This window comes from Neomonachus schauinslandi, chromosome 1 (assembly GCF_002201575.2).
Source record: "Neomonachus schauinslandi chromosome 1, ASM220157v2, whole genome shotgun sequence".
Taxonomy (NCBI): domain Eukaryota; kingdom Metazoa; phylum Chordata; class Mammalia; order Carnivora; family Phocidae; genus Neomonachus; species Neomonachus schauinslandi.
The window spans coordinates 164376229-164402620 of NC_058403.1; the positions used below are offsets into that span (position 1 = coordinate 164376229).

Sequence of the window (26392 nt, forward strand, 5' to 3'; positions counted from 1 at the left end):
CCCTTTATCTCCAGTGCCCAGAAGAGTACCTAGTCACAGAACGCACTCAGTTAATGGTCACTAAATGAATGTTGCATGGAAAAGTCATTAGGACATAACTAGGCCCCAAGGTCAGGGATGGTTTGCAGCAAATCCTGGTAGCCCTGGAAACTGATGTGTGGCTCCTCTCTGAGGGGAGGAGCTGACCTAGGGTTTCTGAAGTTGCTAGATGCTGCTTGGAGCCCCACATCCAGATATATTCTTGTATTCTGTTGGCAAGGGCAATTGGCTGAACGATGTGTTCTACCTAAAGGAAAAAAGGCATGGGGTCCAGGAAATAGGAGACCAACATGGGAGAGATGAAGGGAATTTCCAAGGTGATGATGCCAGGAGATCCCAATATGACAGCTTGAAGCAGGCCTAGAGATCACCTGAGTTTTTCAGGGAAGGAGGAGTGTGACAGATGAGAGTCAGAGTGGGGCATGGGGCTGGCGCTCATTGGCTGTTGGGGGTTTGCCACCCACAACGTGTCCTTGCCCCCCACTGGATCACTCTTTTCTCCAGAGGGGTGCACATTCTAGTGGCTGTGCCCTGGCCACCCAGGTGTTCCCTGATGCTGTGCAGTCGGCACCAGTCAAATGGGTAGCTGGAATCTGCAGATGCTTGGCATTTGTGAGTCCCATGCTTTAGAGGAAACAGTGAGAAATTAAACCATTTCCCAGCCCCAAGGCTCTTATAATCTAGTGAGGAGACAGTTCACAAATTCATAAAAAATCAAAAGCAGTAACATTAAGTCACACAGAAACACTGGTTGAATTGCCAGATGAACAGGATAGACTCTGAGGGTCTGAGCCAGGAGAGGAAGGGATCACCATGGGCCCAGAAGAGCCAGAAAGGCTTCAAGAAAGATGAATAACTAGGGCTTGGAGGAAAAACCAGGGTTTTAAAACTAATATCAGTAGAATTTTTTCAATCAGCTTTATTGACATGTAACTTCCATGCAATAAAATCTACCTATTTTGTGTAGAAATCAGTTTTAAAAAACATACACCCAGATCACGATATAGAACATTTCTGTCACCCCAAAAGCTCCTCTGTATCCCTTTGCAGTTAATTCTCCTTCCTCTGCCCCAAGCAACCACTGATCTGCCTTCTATCAGCAGAGATCAGTTTTGTGACTTCTAGCTGGGGAATTTCTGGGAGTGATGGAAATGTCCTGTATCCTGATTTGGGTGCTGGTTGGACACGGGTATATACATTTGTCAAAACTCATTGACTGGGGGTGAGGGTGGGGAGGAGTGAGTTGCAATGAGCTCTTTCTTCATTTTCCCTGACACCCCACTCCATTTTGCCCATCCCTGACATTGCCACATTGGACCAGGTGAGTGGGACTGCAGAGGAGTAGGGCAGCGAAGAGGGCACCAAAGCAACGAGAATGGAGGGAAAGGGAAGAGGCAGAAAGTCCTAGAGAGGAGCTCAGATGGGGACAGGGGCAGTTCCCACAACTAGCATTGAAGAGGAGGATTTGTTTTATGGCCCCCCGGGGCCTGTTTCTCAGAGCCATGCACCAAAAAGGCAGGTCCATGTGCGTTGGTGGCTACTTGTATTTTCAAAATCAGGTGCCCTGGATTTAGAAAACCAGATTTTCTTTTTAAAAATAAGATCCCAGGGTGCCTGGGTGGCTCAGTCGGTTAAGCGTCTGCCTTTGGCTCAGGTCATGATCCCAAGCTACACCTTGCTTTGAGATGTGATTTACCAGTCCTTCTTCTGAGTTTTAGGCTGAATAGCAATGAAAAACTGCAGGAAAATGCAGCTTCTGAAGTATAAGCGTCGCTAAGAAAGAGCCATCGAAAAGAATCTCCAGAGTCCTGTTCCCTAATAACCCAGCCGTGGAAAAGCCCCACTGTGCTTCTTTTGAAAACTGGGATGGGCCTTGTTAGACTGGTCAATTCTGGAGAGGTTTTGCACTTAAAAAAAAAATAGACTTTGTTTTAGGGATGCCTGTGTGGCGTAGTCAGTTGAGCATCTGACTCTTGGTTTCAGCTCAGGACATGATCTCAGGATTGTGAGATCGAGTCCAGCGTCGGGATCCACGCTCAAAGTGGAGTCTGCTTGGGATTCTGTCTCTCCCCCGCCCTTTGCTCCTTCCCCCGCACTCTCTCTTTCTCACTCGCTCATAAACAAACAAACAAAATCTTTAAAAATAAATACATAAAATAGAATAGACTTTGTTTTAGAATAGTGTTAGATTCCTGGAAAGGTTGCAAGATAGTACAGTTAGTCCCCATACACTCCACGTCCAGTATTTCCTGTTATTGACATCAGTGAGTATGGTGTATTTGTCATAAGTAATGAACACTGGTACATTGTTATCTCTAAAGTTAATGAATTACCAAATTACTAAAAGAACGGCAGCTGAGACCAAATCTCGAGTCGCTTTTGTATCCCCGCTGCCTGATACAGGTACATGTGGATTCTTAGGGCACTGGGTGAAAGGGGAAGATGTGCACTGACTTAGATGGGTCAAGTTCTTGCCCACTGGGCAACGGGGTCATGAAAAAATTGCACAGGCCAGAGCAGGCTCAAAATCTCAGCTCCTTCGTCCTTTGGAGTGTCAGCGGATGATTCACCTCTACCTGCACATACTAACTCTTCCATCCAGTAGAAAGCTCTTCCAAGAGTGGGCTGGGGTAGGGTTACACCTGCATCAGTGGCCTTTTTATGTCCTCAGAGGGCTATTTTGTATTGGGAGGGACACTCTGAAAATTTTGGAAACAGGTGAGAAATACGGGGCCAAGCAGAATATTTTGATTGAGAAGATACAAGGTTGTTGTTTTTTTAATGAAGTGTATCATGTAATCCATTTCTCTCAAGTACTCTTTTGACAGCATAGCTCAAAGGCACAAGTTAGAGGAAACAGAAGCACTCACTTAGAAGCAAATTTTTTTTAACATGATTGATCCCACACACACAAGTCAAAATGCTTCTAGGTGTCCTACAAATTGGCATTCCTTGTTGTAAATGTCACTGGCACGTCTTGGGAACAAGAACACACCCGTATATGCCCTTGGCTGTTGCTATGCTGTTTTATTGGCCAGAGGATTCTTAGTTTATCATCGTGTCTGAGTTTTAGATCTCTGACCTTTTTACTGCTCCGGGTAGTCTGTAAGCTCCAGGGTTTATACCCAAGATACGGGTGGCTTTTCAATTTACTGTAGCCCCTCAAGAATGAATAGTGCATTGTCTATAAAAGGGATGGGACATAACCTTTTCAGACCAAGATTTAATAGCACATTACAGAGCCAGTGTCCCACAAGGACCAGACAGTCTGACCTTCTGAAAATGACTGAACCACTGACTATAAAATATATTTTTAAAAATCCCAACAGGTCTCAGAAGGTAAAGGGTAGAAAATTTTTGATTTTTGAGTTAATAGAAAAAATATACATATAATATTTTATGAATTTTTATATTGATATACTTTGAAATTATATTTTTCATGTATTAAGTTAAACACAATATGTTATTAAAATTAATCTCACTTATTTCTCTTCACTTTTTGTAACACGGCTGCTAGAAATTGTGGCTTCCATTACATTTCTATTGGACAACCCTGGCCTAGACGTTCTCTGCTGCACCATAACAGGAATGAAGTACTGAATCGTGCTGTGTGGGTGAACCCCAAAAGTGTATGCTAAGTGAAATAAGCCAAATGCACAAGATAGCATGATTCCATTTTTATAAAATGTCCAGAATAAGCAAATCCATAGACACAGAGAATAGATGAGCAGTTGCCGTAGGCTGGAGATGGAAGGGGGGGAGGTCACTGTGAATTGGCACAAAGGCTCTCTTTCGTGTGAAGGAAATGTTCTAAAATTGAATTGCAGTGATGGTTGCACAACTTGACTATTTACTAAATAATTGAACCATACATTTCAAATGGGTGAATTTTATGCTCTGTAAATTATACTTCAACAAAGCTGTTAAAAATAAAAAAGAAGGCAGTGACTAGGAGTCTGGAATTCCAGGGAAATGGAAGATCTGGAGATAAGAGTAGGGAGTCCTTGGTAAGCACTTTGGTCATGGTCAGGCAGATAAGGTGTGTAGAAAGAGATCTAGGTACACCTCCTGGGGGCATCCCATCATTCAGAGGTTAGAGGTTGGGCAGATGAGGAGACAGCAAGAGAAACAGAGGAACAGCCTGTAGGGCAGGAGGGACACTTGGCAAGTGTGGAGTCATGAAAATCAAGGAGAAAGCTTTGTAAGAAGAAGGGCGATTCACTGAGTTGTTGCCCAGAAGTCAGATAAGAGCAGAGAAGACAGTGGATTCGTCCACATGGAGCCGGCAGTCTCTGTGGATGGTGAGGCCAGAAGCCAGCCTCAGTGGGGTGAGCGGGGGGGAAGCAAGAGGGCTTCCTAGACAGCTCCTTCAGCAAGCTTTGCTGTAAAGGAGAGAAATGGGGATGGAGTTAGAGGGAGAAAGGGGGCCCAGGGGAGGTTTCAAAGCTAGATTATACATATCCAGAACATGTTTATAGGCGGATGGAAATGATCCAGAAGAAAGGAGATTGGTGATGGTTGGGGTGGTGGGGGGGTACTTGCAGAAACAGAGCACCCGAGAAGGGTAGAGAGGCTGGGACTGAGAGCATGCGGAGGTCTGGGCCTTGAGAGAGTCCGGATGCTTCTCTGGGGTACCGGAGAGGAGAGGAGGTAGAGAGTGAATGAGCAGGCACAGGTAGGTGTGTGTGTCTTAGGGAGGCATGCCAAGACCTGTCTTACTGATTTTCTTCTCCAGTGAAGGAAGCAAGAAGGTCTTCAGCTGAGAATGAAGGCAGGAAGGGTTGGAGTGGGGGTGTGGCTGGGTTGAGGAACAACAAGAGGTATCTTGTATCTGTTGCTCTTCAGGGCCAAGTCTATGATGGGTGCTCAACCAACCTTTCTTTGTTTGTTTGTTTTTAAGATTTTATTTATTCATTTGAGAGAGAGAGTGAGAGAGAATAAGCAGAGGGGCTAGAGGGAGAGGGAGAAGCAGACTCCCTGCTGAGCAGGGAGCTCCACTTGGGACTCGATCCTGAGACCCAGAGATCATGACTTGAGTCAAAGGCAGACGGTTAACCGGCTGAGCCACCCAGGCGCCCCATCAACCAACCTTTTTTGATACAAAGCAGTGCATGAGTTCTTGAGCTTTGGCACACACAGAAGGGATCACCTGGGGTGCTTATTAAAATGCAGATTCCTGTCTTCTTAGCTCAGAGATTTCTGATTCAGAAGGCCCACGGGAAAGCCCCCAAATCTGCATTTTTTAATAAGGTCCCCAGAAGATTCTGATGCAAGTGGTGATTTGAAAGTCACTGAAAAAAATATACATGAACAATACAAAATGAAATTTATGTGAGCATAGCCTTACAAATAGGAGGCCCTGGGGATTTAATAAGACTTGGTTCTTTCCAACAGACCATTTCTTAGGCATAATTCAGTTTCCCATTTCGCAAATAATAAATTCAGTTGTTCCTTGTTTTTAGAAAAAGATGAATGTTTGCTGGTTAAAACAACAACAACAAAAAACAATTAAACATCAATGTATACTTTATTTTCCAGGAGAGAGAGCAGAATGTGGCACAACCAGGTAAGAGTTGGGGATCTTGTTTTTGCACCTGCTGCCTGAGGTGGGGATGGGGGGTGCAGGAGAGGCAGGAAGGCGGGAAGGTGGGAAAGCAGATGCTGCTGAGAGCTCAGAGAAGCTGGGCTGTTTTTAGAGCAGGATAGCTCTTCCCCAGTGTCTCCAGGATGGTGTGGCTGTGCTGAGAGAGAAGGCTGGCTGTTCTGCTTGTCCTAGCATCGTGCTGGTGAAGCCGCGCCCCCTACAGGCCTGTGGTGGGGAGGGCGCCTTTCCCAGCTGCTGTAGGAAAGTGGGGTATGTTCTGTTGGCGCTATCCATCGGGTGGGACAGTAATATATATTGCAGAGTGGCTGAGGACAACCAGTAGAGGCCAGAGGCTGTGGGGTAGCTGTTGACCTGTCTCCCCATCTGTTCTTTGGCTGCTGAGCAAACTGCCCAGCCCAGGCAGAGGCCCCAGCCTGGGGTCCCCATTTGCCAGGGCTTTGGATTTGGCTCGTATGGCACACATCTGGCCATATGCATGCGCATAGCCACATAAGCGCGCCCAGATGCCCCTACTGCCCGCAGCCTGGCTTCAGACCTCCTGGGCACTTGGATGGACTGATGGGGGCATCCCTTGCTGGGAAAGTAACAAATGGGCAACTTCTGCTTTCTCTCCAGCTTGCTCAACATTACCCTTTGCGCTTTTCCCTGAGCAGACCAGAGCCAGTGAACACTTTCCACTCAGCAGCTGGTAGCTGAGGGGTTGACTTTCAGCTACTGGACCTTTCCTCTACTTTCAGAGTGTTTAGATCCCCAAGCAGCCCTGTTGCTGCCCGAGTTGTTCCTTAGAACCCATCTCTTTCCTTTCAAGTTCCCAGCAAATAGTTATGCCACTGTCCAACACGAATCGAGCCGGTGGCCCAGAATCCTGGAAAGCTGTTCTACTTGGCGAGAGGAAAGATGAACCCTCAACTCCCTCCTGTTCATCTGGAAGAGAGTTGGCTGGGAAGAGGCTTGGAAAGCTCTGAGGTTTTCACTTTGCTGGGCCCAGGATGGGGGAGACAAGGGGCTTTCCAGAAGCTTAGCTGTGCAGCTATTACTCTGGGCCGTGGCAGTTTGGGAATATCAGGATGATTCATAATGCCAGGCGAGGACCTTCCCAGAGGGTCAGCAGATGTGCAGGGTCACTTTCTAAGAACTTTCCAGAAACAAACTCCTTATTTATTTATTTAGTTAGTTTTTCTGGCAAGAGGATGTTGTCGTAGTCCCCAAACAACAGAAGCCGCATTTTACACCAAAGTCTGCAAATAGAAAAACAGATGGGGGACGAATTGAGCCATCCCTCACTTCCTCCTAATTCCTAGAACTCATGCAAAGGAAGATGGTTCCAGCAGATTGCAGGAGAGATCTGTAATCAAACCCTTGGCTAGGTCCCAGGGTCTAACTCAGAGAAAAGTTGAGGGTTTTTTTTTTGTTTTTTTGTTTTTTTAATTTTAAATAAAGCCATCTGAGATGTAGTCTTCCACACCCTCTTTGACCTAGGGCCTGGGAAATGTAAGCTGCGACTACAGACCTCCCACTTAGACATACTACACTAAACTGCAAACCCAGCCATCTGTACTCTGGCCCTTGGCCAAGGTCAGAGGCAACTTTGTTAGTAAACTAAACGCTTCCCCTTACTTCCAAAAATCATTTAAAATTTGTGTGCAATGTGCTGCCAACTTGGAGTGGTTTTTAATTTAATCCTAAAGGCCCCTGGGTGAGATGTTTCTATGCTATGGCTCTCTATATCTTCCATGGTTTCCTGCCCAATGTTAGTGTCATTTTGGATGATCCTTTGAGCAGGTCCCCTCAGCCAAGTTGCTGCTGGCCTGTGTAGACCAATTTTTGGATATGGGCTGCAACGCAGTACTTTTTTCCTCACATTTAAGAACCTGATTATAGAATAATCCCAATTCATAACCCTGTAACTAGATGGTCCAGATGCAATAATGCACTTGGAAAGTGTGTGATAAATGGGACAGCGAGATGCAAACATAAGGTTTGATTGTGATTATTCTAACTACAGACTGGCTTCCCTAACCCAGGTTGGCTTGTCCCTATGGTCGGGATTAGCGATGAAAGCATGTGAGAGTTCTTGTCTAAACAGATGTAACCTGACACATACCCACACGCAGCTTCCAAGGGCCTGACTGCCACTGAACTACAGTATTGCCACCATTTTGGATGTTAACACCCACATCTATGGGGTTATCTAGGGAACATTTTAGTCACCATTCTTTTGGTCACAAAATAATTTTGAGGCCAATTCCTATGTTATCAATGTATGTTAATTTTCGTCTTGGTTGAAAGACAGAAAGGGGACATTGGTCTCTGGTTTCTCTCTCTTCCTCTCCGTGGCTTTCTCTGTTCCTGTTTTCCCTGCCTCTCTCTTTCTTTCCTTTTTGCTCTGCAACTGAGCAGCAGAAGAGATGGAAGGCTTAGGCTGCCCCACTTTCCTTGGCTGAGCTGCCCCCCTGCTCCCCACTTTGTGCCCCACCCAGCACTTGAGTAAGTCAAAATCGATTTGATGTCATGCAAAGTTGGGATAGCTACGTTTCCTTGTCAGAGATTTCCGGTCAGTGCCCAGAACACCACACAAAGAAAGAAATCCCAGTGTGATTTGAGCAGTCCTTTTCCTTCTGGATTGGGCAGGAGAAATGGGGAAAGTATCCTTTTCCCCCTTCATTCCATTTTGTAAACTTAAAGAAAAAAAACTCCTTAAGACTTATTTTAAGAAAACTCTCCAGCTGGGTGTCCAGCCCCTGCACTAAGAATCTCTACTTTTGCTGGCCGTGGGAGTTTAATAGATAACTCAGAGCAACTGCTGGGTGCTCTGTGATAAAATCAACTTCCCAATTTCCCACTCACACCAGAATCTTGAGGAGGAAGAGCTGAATTCAGTTCTCAGCTTCAGTCACATATTATTTTATGTGACTCTTGGAAAGTTTCTTAATCTCTCATGGGCTCATTTGCCTTATGTTTAAAGTGGATTTAATCAGTCTTGCCTACCTCACAGGGTCATTGTGAGGGTATCATGCAGTGTGAGATAAGGAAACCATCTTGAAAATGCTCACAAATAGAAACCCCAAACACTAGGGGAACAAGGTGGTGCAGTTGCTATCCTCAAGTTATTCCTAATCCCAAGATTTAAAACCGTGGCCTTGCGTCACATTTTTTTTTTTTTACACTCTCTTTTGGCATTTGGAAACTCAAAAGCAGATCAGTTGTAAGAAGTACCACCCCCATGTACCCACATCCTCAAAAAATTGGTAACTGATGAAAAAGAAATGACATGGACTTAGCTAACCAAATTGACATAGATCCAAGATGGGCTCAAAATAGTCTTGCCTGTTGTTTCTTTTTAAAATTTTGGTCTGTGCTGTTATTTTGGTTCCAGTGTTTGGGTGGCATGATATTTGGATTCAGCTGTGTCTTTGCCCATGCATGTCCTGGATCCAGCAGCATTTGCTCAATACTCAAACATGTAGGAGAAGCTCCTGAGATTTCCTTAGATGGCTGGGCTGCTGACAAGGATAGGCACAACAAGGCCAGTGAGCAGAGGCAGTGTGAATCTCTTTCACCTCGATTGGCTCCACAATCCATACGATTTCTTGCCCATTCACAGAAATCAGTCAAGACTTGGGAGACCAGGTCTTTGCTAGTCACGTGTGGACATTATCTGTACCAGGCTGGGTCCCCACCTTGTTGCTCCCCAAATTGTGAACCAAGCCATTTGAAAATGAATTGCCTCTCTCAGTTAGGGTCCCTCCTCCTAACCTCAGAAAGCCCTTTGCCCTGGAAGGCTAGCAGCATTGAGTCAGGCCAAACTTGGGTGGCAAAAGATGAGCAAATAAGCCAACACAGGTATATGCATGGTGAGCAACTCTGGAAACTGGTCCAGTGTTTGTGGCTGTTTCACTGTTCCTGGTGAACTGTGGTATGGTTTCCCCTCCCTGGAGCCAAGAGTGGAGCACAGGGAATGGAGATCCTAAAGTAAAGCAAGACACTTTCAACCTGACCCAACAGGTCCTCTGCTGGCAAGGGTTAATGGGATGAAATGAGTCCTTGGCTGGAAATTAACAGTCCCTAAGACTCCATCACTGGCCTGGTGGGAAAAATCTTGGCGTTGGAGCCAATGAGGCCTGAGTTTGGGGCCTGGCTCTGCCAGTTCGCCTCTTTAGGCCTCAGTTTCTGCCTCTGTAAAATGGGGCTGTCCGTACAGGGTTGAACTGATGTTAATAATGGATTTGAAAGTGCTTTAATCAAAATTGTATTTGACTAAACCACAGGATGTAATCATCACCCCGGGTCACCCGGGGGCCCCAAAAGAGCTGTAGCCTCCCTCCAGGCATCAGTTATCTTCATCTCTAAAATGAGAATAATAATTGCCTGGCTCTTAGATCAATGCAATAAAGATTAGTCAAGTGCATTTGAAATGCCAAGAGGCATTAGAAAGATCAGTGCTCTGGTACATTGGGAGTTGAGACTTGGTTATGAATTTAAGCCAAAGTAATGAAAATTAACCCTTCCAATCATCACTGAAAGTCTCTTGCTTTCTCAGGCTGCAGATTACATCTCTCTCCCCTGGTTCCTCCTCCATCTGGTCAGCTTTGCGGGATGACAGCCTCTGATTGGAGTTGCAATGGTTTCCTGGATACATACTATTTCCCCGCTGTGATCTAGAATGCATTTGTGTAATACGAGCATTGCTCCTGCCTGACATTGTGGGAATTAAATTAAGATTCCCCTTAAACATCCAAAGGCCTTCAGATGGAGCATTGGACACCAATGTGCTGGGGGTTCAGGGGTTTCCATTTGCATTTTGTGTTCTCCTTCAGTCATGGGTTTTAAGAGCGTCTTTCCCAGTTGTATGTTTGCATTGGTTGCTTTCTTGATTTCTTTTGTTCCGTTTTCCCTAGGCCCCCCTGTCTTCCCCCTAAACCACAGAAAATGAGGAGACCTAGGCCTCTCTCAGTGTGTAGCCATAAACTATTTAACGGCTGTATGGAAGCGTTTATTAAGGTACTTGCTGGGGAGCCACGGAGTCCGCGAATGCACCCAATGTAATGGCAGCCTTTCTCTACCTCCTCCCTTTGGCCCACAGCCCTGCCCCGACCAACCAGAACTTTCAGTCCTGCCCTGAACCAGGCCCTGAGGCAACCTAGTTCCTCACCGCAGCCTACTCTTACCTTTAGTCAGTACTTCAAAGCAGAGCTGCTTTTGTCTCTGACCAGTTGATCCTAAGTGCTTTCCAGTGATCCTCAGCCCCAGGGGAGGGATAAGATCCTGATGAAGCCCATGAAGTCCAAGTGGGGTTGAAATGCCAGCACCGTGGTCCCTGCCAGCCATGTTCTCTTGCTTCAGGAACTGCGGTCCTAGCTAGCCCCAGGGACAGTTCGAGAAACCACCTTACCACGCTTCGCATCCATGCCTCCCAAGAAGTGGTTGGTTGGAAGCAACACAAAGAAAATCCCTGCGGGTAACAGTGGGTTTTTACACAAGTAATTTTTTTTTTTTTGGTTGAGAATATACCGACAAAGAAAACACATATAATTTTTAAGAGAAAACTCTCCCACCTTGTTTTGCTTCTTGAGGTAGTCCCTTTAGAATTCTAGGTGAACCCTGTACATCCTGATTTAAAAATGAAAGTGTTTCAGCCCAGCGAGTTTCTCTTTTTCTTGCCTCCTGGAGGCAAAGGGCACAGGATCAAGGCATCCCAGATAGAATGAGTGGCTCAAGGCAGCTGAAGCTGGCCAGAGAGTTGAAAAGGGCAGCAGGTGGGGGAGATGCTTGAGGAACATGAGTTAGGGGGAGCAGGGGGGAAAGGTCCCTGCCAGTTATTCGAGAGCCCTCCATTATCCAGTGAAGACACTTTCTGCAGAAAAGAAGACTGGTGTCAATCAGGAGAAATGTAAATGCTCTTGGGCTTTGCTGGCGATTTTGGAGCAGTGGAGGCTGCCCCTGCTCAGGTACTCTGTCCTCCGTCCTGACACACTGTTCACGGGATTTACAGGATGGGGTTTGGGGGGCGGGCAGGCATGGGACTGGGTAGGCAGGGCCAGCAGCCTGGGTCCCAGCTGTCTCTGCCGGTGGGCGTAGTTCTGGGGAAGGTACAATAGGGGAAGGGGACAGAGGAACAGTTGGGCACCAGTTGGGACTGTCCAGGGGCGGGGAACAAGGGCTGCTTTAGGCTACCTCGGAGGAGTGAGGCAGGGAGGATCCCAAAAGGAGGGGTGCCCCTGGGTGCATCAGGAAAGAGGTACTGTTTGGAGGGGACCCTGAGTGAGCAGTTTACCATCCAGTAGACCATGGGAAAATGCAGCTGTGTCAAGAGTCCTTCTTTCTTTATCTTCCCTCCTGTCTCCACCAAGACTTCATCTCATTCACCCTTGCCCACGAAAGCCACTCTCCATAGCCGGGAGGGGACTGAAGGACACATGAGCTATTCTCTCTGCCCTCAGGGAGCGTATAGTGCCGCTCAGGAGGTTTTCAGCACAGAAAACTGAAAGAATAGGCGATTCAGGACGAGCAGTCTGTGAATGACCACGTGGAAGCAAGTGCTGTGAGGGCGCAGACCATGAAGAGCCATGAGCCCCAGAGCGCAGGAGGCTTCTGGCGGGTGGGTAGGGACAAAGTGGAGAGGAGCGGGACAGGAGTCCCTGAAAGGAGGAACACAATGAATGAAGGCTCTGAGACAGGCACACCTTCCCAAATTTGCTCAGCTCTTTGGAGACGGATGATCAGTCCGGGCACTTGGAAGGAACTGACTCTTAGATGACAGGACTTGAGAATTAGGTGTTCTGTTTAATGAAATAGTCTTTTTTAATAGAGAGCTCCTACATAAAATGTGTGACTGTCAGACAATCTGACTTTATTCCTCGTGATAAACACATCAGAACTCAACTGCATGTTTGCCCCTTGGAGGAGGTAGTCACCTTGGGAAGCCACATTCTTACTCTGAATACATTGTCATTGGTGCCGTTGGTCAGTCTTCCTTAGAGCCTGTGGCATGGCCCTGGTCGGTGGTGCCAAAACTTCATATCCGAATGGACACCCTGGCCATTGGAAGGAAAAGCGTTCTTGAGTTCAGCTTTGCAACACCTCTGATGGTACAAAATGGCAAGAGGCATAGGCTACAGTGGGGCTGGCTGACTGGCTCTGAAAAGCCGCTTAGCATGGGTCATGTGGTCGGAATAAGTCCTTGGGGGACTAGTGGAAAGAATAAACACACTCACTTGACTAAAAAAAAAAAAAGGTATATTTGTTCAACACGACTGCATTTCTTTATAGTCATACTGTACTGTCGGGGCAGTTAAACTCTTTTTTTTTTTTTAAGATTTTATTTATTCATTTGAGACACAGAGATAGAGAGAGAGAGAGAAAGCATGAGCAGGGAGAGAGGCAGAGGGAGAAGCAGGCTCCTCGCTGAGCCAGGAGCCCGATGTGGGGCTTGATTCCAGGACCCTGGGATCATGACCTGAGCCGAAGGCAGACACTTAACCGACTGAGCCACCCAGGCGCCCCAGGGCAGTTAAACTCTTCCGCGCCTGCTCTGAGCGGGCAGTGCGGAGAAAAACTCTCATGCAGCAGGGGCTCGCCCTCAAGGACAATTAGCTTTCAGAGAATGAAAAGGCAGTTATAATATATTCAGCTCTTCAACTTTTGTGAATGGCATTTAATTTTCTCTTATGATTCACGTGCTATCTGGAAGAAAACTCTGCACGAACGGAGAATGCCCAGCTTGAAATGCCAAACCTGTGAAAGGTTCTTCAGTAAAATGACATCGCTCGGACTCCGCGATGATGAGGGTGTAGTGGGACAAGGCAGCATCCCCAAGTTAAGAATGACGGATACATTGATCGATTTCTAGGATCGTTGGAATTGGCCCTTTTCAAAATCCTTCATTTTTTTTCCCCTCTCAGACAGAAGGAAACCCAATTTTTCTTACAAATTTTGAAGACCATTTCAATTTTATTATAGATTTTGGGAGGGAGAGTCCCCACCCTGTTTCTGTAAAATGAGAATATTGATTACCTACTTCATGAGTGTGTGACGAGTTCAAATGAGCTAATCTGTGCCGTGTTTCTAGAGCACTCCTGGCCCAGAGTAAGCACCATGGAAATGCTAGCCATTACTGTGGTCACGAGCTTTTAGGAGATTGCTTGTAGAGTCCCATCTGACAGGCTATTTGCTCAGTTCTAGGATTCAGGTAGGTTTAGCCAACATATAATTCCACTTGTGGAGATGCTGGGGACCGGACAGATGACACCAGCTAGAAGGCACGCCTCCTCCACTGTCCTGTCAAGGAGCTTGGTTGAGACAGAGCTCCCAGCCCAGACCCTGACCTGCTGCAGACATGGAAGAAAGAGCACACAGGGCCCCCCTGAAAATGGGTGACTACAGTGGCTTTCGTGAAAGCAAAGGCTCCAGTTCTACCTGCAAGATCATAAAAGTGTTTTGACCACCCCCCGCCCTCCCTCCCCCAGGCCTTGCTCAGCTTTGGGGTTCCCTGCGATATTTTCAGTACCAGTGTGAGGGTCGGGGAGCAGGAAGGAGAGCAAAGCCAATGGATACCCAGGAAAAGCTACCCAGGGTGTTTGGTAGGAAAGCATGGGAAGCTGTTTGAATTTGGAATCAGGTGGAATCCTGTCAGGTTGTAGCAGAGGGCACCTAATAAACACAATCTTGGTGAAATTAGCTTTTTACTAAGAATGAGGTTTCCTGAATTGACTTGCAGGGACAGTGTTACAGTAGATGCCTGAAGGTGTGTGTCCCTCCTTCTTGTGGGCAGCTGGGCTAACCTTAAGGTGTCTTAGGTGGGCCCTTGCCCTTTGGTGAATGAACAGCCCCTGTGTTGAGGAGAAGCTAAACGTGGGACGAGAAAGGGGCTCAGCACACACCGGTCCTGTGCTTGACAAGGACTGATAGAGGCCCCTTTGCCACCAGGTGTCTGAGGCAGGCACACCGGCAGGCTGACCAGGGGCAGGGTGCAGAGCTCCTATGAGGCCCAGAGGCGCAGGGGCGGCCCTCCCCACCGGCAGGCTGGTTGGCAGTCTCCCCAGGACCGTTGGTGGCTGCCATTGCATTTCCGCGTTCACGGACTCTGAAGGATCTGCTTACTCTAACTGATCTTACTCCTCCGTAATCTTTTCTTTTTCTCCTGCTCTGCTGCCTGTTTATTTTTTGTTATCAGAGGAAGAAGAAATGCTCGAACCAGGAACCAGGTATTTACTAGAAAGGTCCGTTAGCCCCATTCAACTGGTTGGAACCTGTCTTTAGTACTGACTTCTAGAGCAGGGCCCACCTTGCCTATTGCCACAGGGTCCATTTTATCCCCCTCTCCCTGACTATCATTAACCAAGGAGAGGATTCACAGGTGGGGTGTGGAGGAACCACAAAGGCATCGAAATTCGTGGGTTTTTCTGTCTCTTTACAAGAACATATTACGTGTGCCTTGTTGTTTCCTCATCTGAGGAGGTTAGTAATTTAATTTGGCCCGTTTTAATGAAAGTTTAAAAAAAGATTTTGTGCTCTTTAAGTGATTCGGAATAATAGATCAACTAGTCATGGAATCCAAGACAAAACTAGCCCTTGCCTCGCTCTTTGTGGCTGTGGGCCCATCTAGGAAGATGTAATTGAAAATACATTCACACCCCCTGCCATGCGTATGTTTAGAACTGCATCTTATTCAGCCTTTTTGACTAAGGTTGGCCACTCAGTGGTCAATGGCTGACATTAGCTGTTTCTGGAACTTTTCCTTATAACATGTTTATTGTCAAATAAAGTATCTGCCTGGATGTTTAGGTTGTAACCTCATTAGACCTGGCCTTCCTTTCTCAGAGCTCAATAGGACCCTTGGGGCCATCCTTGCTTCCCGTAGTGTGTTCTTATTTCAAGCATCAGGTACTGCAGTGCTAGAAGGAGGCCTTGATCCTCCCTTTTTGTCCTTGAGCACTGGGAGGATAGGGTTGAGTGGGGCAAAGTGGAGGGGAAGGCAGAGCACTCTTCAAGAGCAAACTCCAGCCCTCTCCGAGCAGCGGGCTCCCTCCCCTTCCCGGGTGTGCCTGCCAAGCCTTTGAGCCCTGATTTTTTCCCAGCTAAGTAAGAAGACGGAGCATTTCTTTAAAATTATCATAGCTATGCCTTTCTCTGCACATAACTGAAGATTTTGTTTTAACTGTTTGTGGAGACTTTAGGATTAGCAGTTCCTTGCTTATTTTCCTACTAATCCGATGGTACTAATATTCTGGCTTGAGTGTATAACCTATGTTTGCAATGTCTTTTTCCCTGTGGTGGTTGCCAAGCCCAGTACAACTCACAATTTTTTTCCTTAAGGATTCAGGACAAGCTATACCGCTTGTAGTCGAGAGCTGCATCCGGTACATCAATTTATACGGTAAGCTCAATCTTGGGGCAGTGTTTTCAGCTCTTTCCAGAACAGGTGCTGGGCTGTTCTCATAGGAAATGAGATTTTAATTCATCTTGGAAGATGTCCTGTCACTGCCCCGCTTCCTAGAGAGAAAACGCTTCTTGGCACAGCTGCCATGCTGAGTGCTCTCTTGAGCCTTGTATGTCTGGGGACGAAGGTGGTGGTGAGAAGACCCAGGAACTAGGAAGACTGAGGATCAGGGAGGGCATGGACAGGAGAAGCGTCTCAGTTCCTTCGTGACTCCACCCAACCTCAGAGGTCTGTGTTTTGAGCACTGAAGGTAGCTGAGCAATTGGTCAGTTAACTGGCTCTAGTCAGCTCCAGAAAGGAAATGTAGTGTCTGGGATGTGCTAACCATGGCGTCCCCAACACTTCCCTTGTGCTTCCCTCTATTCATTCATTCACTCCTCCAAAAATTTATTTTCAGAGTGCATAGCAGGCACTGTTCTGACAATGGGAATACAGGCATGAATAAGACAGGTAAGGCGCCGGCCCTCGGTAGCTTACATTACCGATTAGAAGGGCAAGGAAATAAGCAGATAAAGAAATAATATAATTTTAGGTAGCAGTAATGCCAAGAAACTAATTAAAAGGGGATAGAGAACGGCCAGAGGGTGGCAGGGCTGTTTTGGCTAAGGTGGTAAGGAGAGACGTCTCTGAGGGGGTGATCTTTGAGTAGAAGAAGCCAGCCATGCATGGTAAGTGTAAAGGTCTAATATGGGAAGGAAGCAAGTATGACTGAATGGGAATATGCCAGGACAGTGGGATAAAAGACACAGGTGGTAGAGATTCAATATTGGTTAACGAAAGACATAAACACACTTTTATTGAGCATATACTATGTACAAACCAAACTTGGGCTAAAGCCTGCCTTTTAGAGGTAAACACTTTCCTAAATTATAATGTGGAGAGTTGTTTTATATAGAAAAACTGAACATGAGGGAGATCATAGTCACCCCATGAATTCCCATTCAAGATGAGAGAGGCCCTTTAATTCCTTCGATTCTATAGGTTACTGTTCAGCCCTATAGGTTCTGATCCTGTGTTGTTACTGTTATGTCAGCTATCAGGTCTCCTCCTTGTTATGGCCTTATAGAAGCATATTTTAAAAAGATTATTTTTCTATAATAATTTGATGTCCCCCAAGCTCCTTGATCCCAGGCCAGCATGCACTCTAGACTCGAGCTTTCCTGGAAAGAAGATGTCTGTATAGGTAGGGGATGGAAATGGTCGAGTGAATGATATTGATCATTCTTGTTCAAAATCTCTGTGGCTGTTACACTGAAATGGCATTTGTAAACTCAGGCCAAGCTCCTTGGTGCCAGTGTCCCTGGCGAACTTGGTAGGCAAAGTGCACCTTGGCTACCACTGGTCCTGTGTGGATATCAACCTTAATTTATGGCCCCCAACAAGAGATCACAGACACATGAAACAGGATGGTGCAGAGTATTTTGGCCAGCTGAAGTTCATTGCAAAGTCTATTTTTGGGCTTCTGCCAGGAGATCTTTATTGGGAACGACTCTCGTAAAGAGTGGTGGGAGAAAGAGACAAACAATAGGGAGAATCATCAATGTCCCCAGAGGTCTAATGAGCTCAGGGCATCATGGCATTTTCTGTTTGTTTCTTTTAGGACTCCAGCAGCAAGGGATCTTCCGAGTACCAGGATCTCAGGTCGAAGTCAATGACATAAAAAATTCCTTTGAGAGAGGTAGGTGCGGAGTCACCATCTCAAGCTTGTGTCCATAGAAAGCCAGGATGGTTGTTGATGTGTGTCTTAGAGCCAGCAATGTGCTGGGGCTGGCTCGGAGCGACATCTTTCCAACTGCATTCAGTGCCTTCCCCCTTGGTAGCTTGAAATCAGCGAAGGCAGGAGTATTTACACCGCAGAAATTGGCAAATGCCAAGATCTTTCTTTGTCTTTTTCCATCTCAAGAGTTAGCTGTGAAACATTTACCAGCACACATGGGCAACTCTGTCCAGCGACTGTACAGTAGTTGCTGGGAAAGAGGGCCTAGGAAAGCACTTGAAATTATGATGTGAATCAAAAAGGCTGCTGCTTTTTTAGAAAAGTTGGAAGAATACAGGTAACACTGAGTGGCTCTTAGAATATCCTAATTATCTTTTTTTTTATGTAGTATTTGGCAAACAAATATTGTCTGAGGACCCTAATCCAAACCCATTTCCCTGTAATAGATCACATCCCAATTTACGAGCATGTTCTTACCCCTCCTTCTATGCAATCTTCCTAATAGTCTTGGAAGGTATTTGGTTTGTCCCTGTTGGCTGTGCTCTGAACAGGCCTTCCCCCCGGTTCCAGCTCTGGAATTCTCCCTCCTTATTACCCGGCTTCCTCTGGAGGGGCTGCCTCCTGAGCAAACTTACCCCTTCCCCGTTCCCCCCCAGTTCTATCTGCCGTCTAGCTCTAGAGTGGAGGAAGCACTCTGTGAGCCCCAGGAAGTCAGTACCACAGCCCCCAGCACAGACCTCTGTGGCCCATGGCACTCTGGCTTTGAACCGGGTTTAGAGAGCAGGATTTGACTGGATGTGGTGATCAGTGGCCTCCTAATGTCCTGCGGAGCTTCTCTTTTGGAGTCTGCTCCAGAATTTTGGGCACTTTGAACCAGAGAGCCCCAGAATTCCCCGGCTGCAAGCTCCTACTCATACATTTGTTGCCTCCCAACAAGCATGCATTCATTGGGCCCTCCACTGCACTAGGTAAGGGACCAGGACCTAGAAATACAACAGGAACAAAAGACAGTCGTGTCTAGTAGGGAACCAATTTAGCAGACAACGGAGTAAGTCCTGGGTGGTATGGGAACCCCTAACCCAGCTTGGGTTGGAGGGGAGGAATAGTAAAGCCCGAGAAGTCTTCCTAGAGGAGGAAATGTTCAAGCTGAGGCTTAAAGAGTAAGAGCCAGAAAAAGGAGGGAAAGGTCATTCCAGACTAAGGAAACAGCATGTGCAAAGGCCAGGAACAAGAGGTATCTCCCATCTTCCTCCCTGATGGAAGTGTCACTCGTCATTCTCTGAGCTTCTCTTGACAACACTGGACAGCCCAATCCAAAGTTTTGTTTCTTCACTTCCCCCAACTCCTTAGCACCCCTGCTCCCCTGTGTTCATTGTAAATGAACAGAACCAGGGTCTGGAATCTTTGCTGGTTCCATCTTCTTGGGCTAATCACATTATACAGAATTCCTTAAATCTCATGGGTAAACTCACTGCACAGTGCATCCAGCCTGGCAACAGCCCCTGCCTCGAATTTCCCTGCTTCCCTAGGCTATGTAAGTAACTTTCTTGTACCAGGCAGCCCGGCCCTATCCCTGCCCCAAGAGCACTGCTTTCTTTCCTTCTCGAATGTGATTTTCTAAGGTCAGTGTCTTCTGTCCCTGGCTTGGGTGCCTGTTCCGAACTGGCCTTGGATCACCTCGGGCAGAGCCCTGCTGGGCAGGGATCACCTGACCCAAATCTCAGCTGCAAAAATGTTTTCTTTTTCTTTGCCTCAAGTATGCAAATTGGCTCTTCTCCCTCTCTCCATCATTCCAGAATGAATCTCATTCTTGCGGCAGCCTTGTCTTTTTGCTCCTCCTGAGCCTATGGTGAACTGTGGCTTATTCTTAAAAAAAAAAAAAAAAAAAAAAAGTTCCTGGTGTATCTCTTTTAGAAAAATCCATTCCTGGCTTCTCTGGGCTGGCTAGTGCCCAGATTTCCCACTTACTTTTTCTGTTTCTTGAAGTTCACCAACCAACTGCCTTAGGTTTGGCTCCTTACTCAGCTGACTCTCAGGGTCACCTCCCACCTTTCGTGAAACTAGTAGCTTCTCTACCCCCCTACCGCCCAACTGCCGCAGGCTGGGGAGGCTCAGTATTTCTCTTCTCACTCACTCCTCCATCCCACACACTAACTTACTACTGAATTTTCTCTCTAAACCAGCACGTTGTGCATTTTTCCTTTCTTCCTTTTATTTGTTAAAATGTAAGTCCCTCAATCCTTGCAGGGTGTCTATCGTTTGCCATTTGTTCAAGGAGATTTGGGTCTTTCTCTTCCTTGGCCCCCTTCCTGCTCTCTTGGGTGAAGTTCTTGCCCACATTCCTTGTATAAGGCTGTTGAAAGGAGCACAGATCTGTTTTCTTTAAGGTTCTGAGAAATTGCAACATGTAGGAAATTCATTCTTGGCTTATTATTCCTAAACCCGCTTTCTTTTTCTTCTGACATGAGTCAGCCAGGGTTTTAGTTGAAGTGGTGATGTTAATGATACGATTTTTTTTTTTTTCTGTCAGTAAGCCTTAAGCTTATCACGCAAGTTTTGAGCTCTTTCTGCAGTCTGACAAAACGAAGGAGAAACACCACAAGAGGGCAGGAAATCAGTAGCCCCGCCATGGAGAGAGCCCTGCTTTTCTGTTGTCTCTCAGGCAGTTTTCCTGGGAAAACTCTGTTTTTCCCCACAGACCCAGCCACTGTCCCCTTTGTATGCAGTGATGAGAGAGCTGCCAGGGGGGCCTCCTTACGTGGAGGGGCGGCTGGAAGGGGAGTCCGTGGCCCTCTCACCCGGTGAGGCTCAGGATAGGGTTTAGATCTGAGGCTGAAGTCATGGCATGTAGGGTCTGACACATTCTAGTGCTGGCCCTTTAGAGATCTAGATCCTGTCCCAGGGAGAGGAGTGTGACCGGGAGACGCTGGGAAGGGTTGTCCTATTGAGGAGCCACAGAATGGGCTTGGGAGGACCTGTGGCCACAGAGAGCTAACTGCCCTTGTGTGAGAGGCCACCCGCGAGCTTCCTGCCATGCACCCAGTCTGGCGGCAGATTTCCTGAGAGCCTGTGAGCACACACTGTGTTCACGCTCTGCCCTGGGGACAGCCCTGCTGTCAAGTCCTCGGCAGTGCCCAGGTGACCTGGCTAAGAGGGTGCTGTGGGCAGGGCTGCTGGGGAACAGTTCCACCGCCCCCAGGACGGTAGCCAACCAAGTGTGAACACAGCTTTCTCTCAGACTAGCCTAGAGTTTTAGCTGTAATTCTCCTCAAGGAAGCCATCATTCCCACAAACCATACTGCTCATCCTGAGCTCTGGAATTCCGCTCGTTTCTGGAGCCAAAATTGACTGGCCTTGCAGAGAGCCGAAGGCCTGGGCTAGGAGGAGAGAATATTTGGAATATTTGGATGGTTCCTTTTATGGACTGAGTGCCTTCTGGGAGGAAGAGCAAGAGCAAATGGGGTGTGTGTGTGTACACATAGGTAGTATATGTATGTATATATAAAGCCCATATGTTGATCGTGCTTGATGAGGGGAGCTGACATGTACTATGAAGAAGAAGAATCCATGTGCTTTTGAATCATGAGACCCCAAAGGTCATATGTGCTAATAATAGGGAAATAGCTAAGTATAGTCCAGAGTTTTTGAACTTTTCTGGTCCCTTAAAGGGGCCTCAAGAGGTGCTGCAGGACCCGAGAGGGGGCTTAGGAGGGAGGTATAGACCTCTCCTCCCAATTCAACTAAGACAGCTTTGTTGTATGTGTTGAGCATTCAGAGAAACTTTTTTCTTGGGAAAAAAAAAAAGAAAAGGTTGGGATTCTACTCTAAAGGAAAAGGAAGGAGGGAAGGAGGGAGGGAGGGAGACAGGCATGTAAGCGGACAGACAGACACTGGTCAAAGGAAGACTATCTCCCAGGCATTACGAGACCTGGGAGCTGCTGGTGTGTGTTTTGACTGTGTGAATGTGGGCAAGTTGTTTTGCTTGTTGGGTGCGAGAGAATGGTGGTGTTGGAACCCTGCCTTCCTGGGCACCATGCAATGTTCTTGTGAGGATGAAGGGAGATCATGTGTGCGAATGTGCTTCTCACTTGAGAAGTGCTATATCAGTATAGGAAGTGATTTTTTTGTGTTTTCTCTCTTCCTTCCCCACAAGGACTCCTCCTGTTCCCCTGTGGGGATATCTGAGAGGTTGACCTCTGGAACATCAGCATCTGGGCCACCACATACAGTCATTCAGGCTGGGCACTGTGCGGGGGTGCTCAGTCAAAGAGGGCAGGGGGGAGCTGAACTCTGGTTCATACTCTGTAAGCCACAAGACCTGGTTCAGGAAGGAAGTAGGGGGGCCCTCTCTCATTTGCACTAAAGCACGTTGGGGCTAGCAGAGGCCCTGGCAGTGACATGCATTCTTTTCCTATGAAGGTGGAGTAAAGAGATCCAAGTATGAATTTCCAGCTCTACTCTTCACCGCTTGCCAGTCTTAGAACATTCTGCGGGCTATTCTGGGAGCAGGAGGAAAAGCTCATTGTGCAGACATCTGTCAGCACCTTCAGGGAGGGGCTGGATTGCTCTGTGTTTCCTTTCACCTCGTCCACTGGAAACTTGGGGGGATCTTAGCTGAGCAGCCCCGGATTAAATTGAAAAATGCTGCTCTCCTGAGATACCATTTTCCCCTGTCCAATGGGCAAAAAAAAAAAAAAAAAATTGGAAGATTGAGAGCATTCCATGGGCAGGGCTGTGGAAAAAAAGCATTCTCCTATGTTGCCAGTAGGAGGATAGAATGGTGCAGGCCCAGTGGGGGAGAATTTGGCTCTGTCTAATGAAATGTACCCTTTGACCCACAATCCCACTTTGAGACTTGACCAGAGATGTACCTACACAAATACCAAAACACACACAGGAGATTATTTGTCGTGGCAATATTTGTAAGAGCTAAAGATTGGAAAGAAGTCACATGTCAATCCGTAGGAGACTGGTTGACTAAATCATGGTCGATCCATAAAATAGAGTACTTTGCATCCACTTAAAAAAAAAGAAGAAGAAAAATGAGAAAGATCTGTATGAACTGATATGGAGGGATTTCTAGTATTTATTGTGAAGCAAAGAAACAAGTGTATGTCGCAATATTGTATACTACTTACATTTTGTGTAAAAAATGAAGGGAAATAAAAAATTCTCATATATGTATTTGCTTATTTTGGGAGAAGAAAACACAACAGGGCAAACCAGAAATTGATGAAAATGGTTAAATGTAAGGTAGGGAAGGGAGAAGGAGAAGAGTAGGGCTTGTCTGCATATAACTTTTTATCTGGTTTTGACTTTTGGACAATGTAAATGCTTTAAATTTTTAAAACTGCAAATTTTTTAAGAAAGGATTTCTAAAAAAAAAAGTCAGTCCCTAAAATTGAATAGAAATAGAAACAAGCTGTGTATCAAATTGATCATCACACAGAGAGTAACTTTTGAACATGTGCTCTGGTCATACATTTTTAGCAGCTTTAATGAGTTAGATACCATAAAGCTCACCCATTTTTAAATCGTACAATTCAGTGTTTCCTGGTATATTTATAGAGTTGTGCAATCATCACCATAATCCAATTTCAGAAATTTTTCATCATCCCCAAAAGAAACCTTGTACCCATTTGTAGTTACTCCCTAGACTCCCTCTACCCCAGCCCCCCACGCTAGGCAACCACTAATGTACTTTCTGTCTTCTGACCACATATCTTTAGTGGGATACATTCTGAAGACTAACCCCTTCCCCCCCAAATGAAAACAAAAGCCCTGCAAAGAAATCTTAAATTTTATGTAGTAGGTTTATTGTTAGTGGTGATATTGCTATTAAAATTTCAAAACTATGTTATGTATATTGTAGGATAAGGCAGATACAGAAATATATTATTAATGTGACTCAGAACCAAGATTTTTCACTAAGAAAAATGAAATACAAATATAAAATAAATGAAGGTAAAGAAAATGTTGAATCTTAAATATGAATTAGAAATAACTGTGTGAACTCATGAAAAAAAAATATATGTATTCTCCCTCTATCCACTGAAAAGGTTTAAAAGCTTTTTATAGCACTCCTGTACCAATGAGCACACCTGGAACTTAGATCTTGGTCTCTAAATGCCATCCCCTATAAAAAGCAAACAGAGCATCTTGGAGAAATGTTTGATTCCAGATCTGGGTCAAGGAAAGTATAAGGTGATCCATGAACATCTTCTGTTGCAGAAAGCAAGGATATGCTCAGTGGAGGTCACCTAAAAAGGACATTTGTCCCTGGCAAAATTGGGGAGAATCTGAGCATTCCAGAGAATAGTGGTGGTAATGGATTATGACACATTAAATTAAAAATTACAAAAACAATCCCACAAAGATGTTAAATAATAACAGTAATAATAATAATAGGAGAAGTAAGGGGGCATGGGGAAACCTCTTCTTTATGGAAGAATGCTAGCTAATAAATGTAGAAGGAATGACAGAATTAGAAAATCATCATTTTGCAACCCCAGGATAATAATTGATTTAGGCTAAAATCATCATTGGAGGTTAAAAGCATTGGGTGAAACATGTTGAGCACAATGACTTGCACATAGATCACTTATATTTTTCAAAAATATTTTATATTTTACACTATTACAAAGGGGAAAGTAGACCTTTACAATGCAGAGATCTGGAGGTCACCCCCTTAATCCATGGATCAAACTTTGTATTACCAGGAGCAAGACAGGCTGACGTTATATGCCTCTGGATCCAATGAGATGTCCACAACATCACCCATGTACTATTCTTGCCAAAAATGTTTAACTTAAATCTAATCATGAGGAAACAAAGACAAATCCAGAGTGGGAGGCATTCCATAAGGCAGGTGGCCTGGACTCCTCAGAAGAGGCAATATTATAAAAAACTTAACGATTAAAAAATGTTGGGGCCTCTTTACATTCAAAAGACTAAGGAAACATAACAACCAAATGAATTGTGTTTATTAGATCTTAGCCTTTGAAAAAATTCTATGAAAGACAGGACAATTGGGAATGTTTGGATGTGGGCTGTATATGAGATGGTGTTTTGGAACTATTGTTAATTTTCTTAGGTGTAATGATGTTATGTGGTTATGTAGGAGAATATCCTTATTCTTAGGAGAAACATGTTGAAGCATTTAGCAGTTATATTTTGTGACATCTATAAAATACTCTCAAATCATTGAGCAATAAATATGAGTAAAGAGAGAAAGCAAATATGGCAAGAGGAGTGTAAGTTAATGACCGTGAATGAAGGGTGATTTCAGTATTTTATTTTTACAATATTTCCGTAGATTTGAACATTTTCAAAATCAGTTACAGGGAGAACTCTAAACTTGCTCTGTCAAGGAGGTTGTCCCATCTGCTTCTCCTCTAGCTCAGGCCATCCCTCCTGCCATCTGCACATTTCCTGCCTCCTTACCAAGCTGAATTATTATCTCCTGTTTCCTCTCAGGCGAAGACCCCCTTGTGGATGATCAAAATGAACGAGATATCAATTCAGTCGCTGGTGTTTTAAAACTGTATTTCCGAGGACTGGAAAACCCACTCTTTCCTAAGGAAAGGTTTCAAGATTTGATATCTACTATTAGTAAGTATTTCCTAGGTGGAATGGTAGAGTGATCAATTGTGTGACATACCTTTATTAAAGTTGTACTATGGGCTCATCTCTGTGCTAGGCACATGGGAGGGAGAGTATGAAAAGAGCAGTATGGCCCTCGTTCTCATAGAACTTAAAACCTAGTTGTAGAGATAACAAGACAGTTTATAATGGAAAATGACATGGTACAACCCTGGGTATGGAAGGAGCTCAGAAGAGGCAGAGGGAAACTTGGTTTTGCAGATCACAGCTGAGAGAGAGTGATGTGAGCTGAGCCTTCCAGGAGGAGTGGACACGGAGTATCCTGGGAAGAGTATGGGGACACACAGACTAATGGGACCAGTAGGAGGGTATTCCAGGCAGTGAATGGTGCAAGAGGCTAGAAGGGTAAAATAGAGCAAGAGGGGAAAGACCTTGCAAGGATTTTAGAGCTTTTCCCCTTGGGTAATAGGGAGCCATAGAGGGTTTGGGAGTCAGGTCAGCAATATAACAGACAAGTAAAATGGTGAAAATAAGTTGACTGTGGCCTTCTTCTGATGTCACGAGCCATCAGAATTCTCCTTGGCAGGTATTTCTGTGGATGAAGGCAGAAGCCCAGTCTAGGGGGCTGAAGTAAAAGCACCTTGACTGTAAGATGCCCAGATCCAAGGCAACATTTTGGGAATTTTAAAAAATAAACTATTAATATTACAGTATGAGAATCTTAGTATTTTAGAATAAACTCTGATTTACAGAAAATTGCCCCACGCCCAGTAGTACTAGGAGCAAAACAAAAATGAAAGCATTTTTGCTTTCAAAACAGAAATGAAAGCTTCTCACAATGCTCTGAGAGGGATTTGCAGCCGGGAAAGTGCTCCAGCAGGTGGGAGGCTTCAAGCCTCTTGCCTGCCTTGTACAAAAGACCCTTTCTCTGCTCTGCTCCCCTCCACACTACTTCCTGCTCATGTTTCCAGATCCACTTCAGGCTCCACAT

At 45.6% G+C, this 26392-nt stretch overlaps 1 protein-coding gene across 2 annotated transcripts in view; it reads left to right on the top strand.

The window, feature by feature from the left end:
• SRGAP3 (SLIT-ROBO Rho GTPase activating protein 3) overlaps positions 1–26392 on the top strand; it is a 241093-nt gene that overhangs the window by 191624 nt on the left and 23077 nt on the right. The window contains exons 11-15 of one of the 2 annotated variants that reach the window (XM_021695153.1): positions 5578–5605; positions 10543–10645; positions 15959–16019; positions 17683–17760; positions 25276–25410. In XM_021695153.1, the coding sequence (XP_021550828.1) occupies positions 5578–5605; positions 10543–10645; positions 15959–16019; positions 17683–17760; positions 25276–25410 (405 nt within the window). Of the gene's footprint in view, positions 1–5577; positions 5606–10542; positions 10646–14816; positions 14848–15958; positions 16020–17682; positions 17761–25275; positions 25411–26392 lie in introns of both variants that reach the window. The other variant, XM_021695154.1, reaches the window with a different exon arrangement.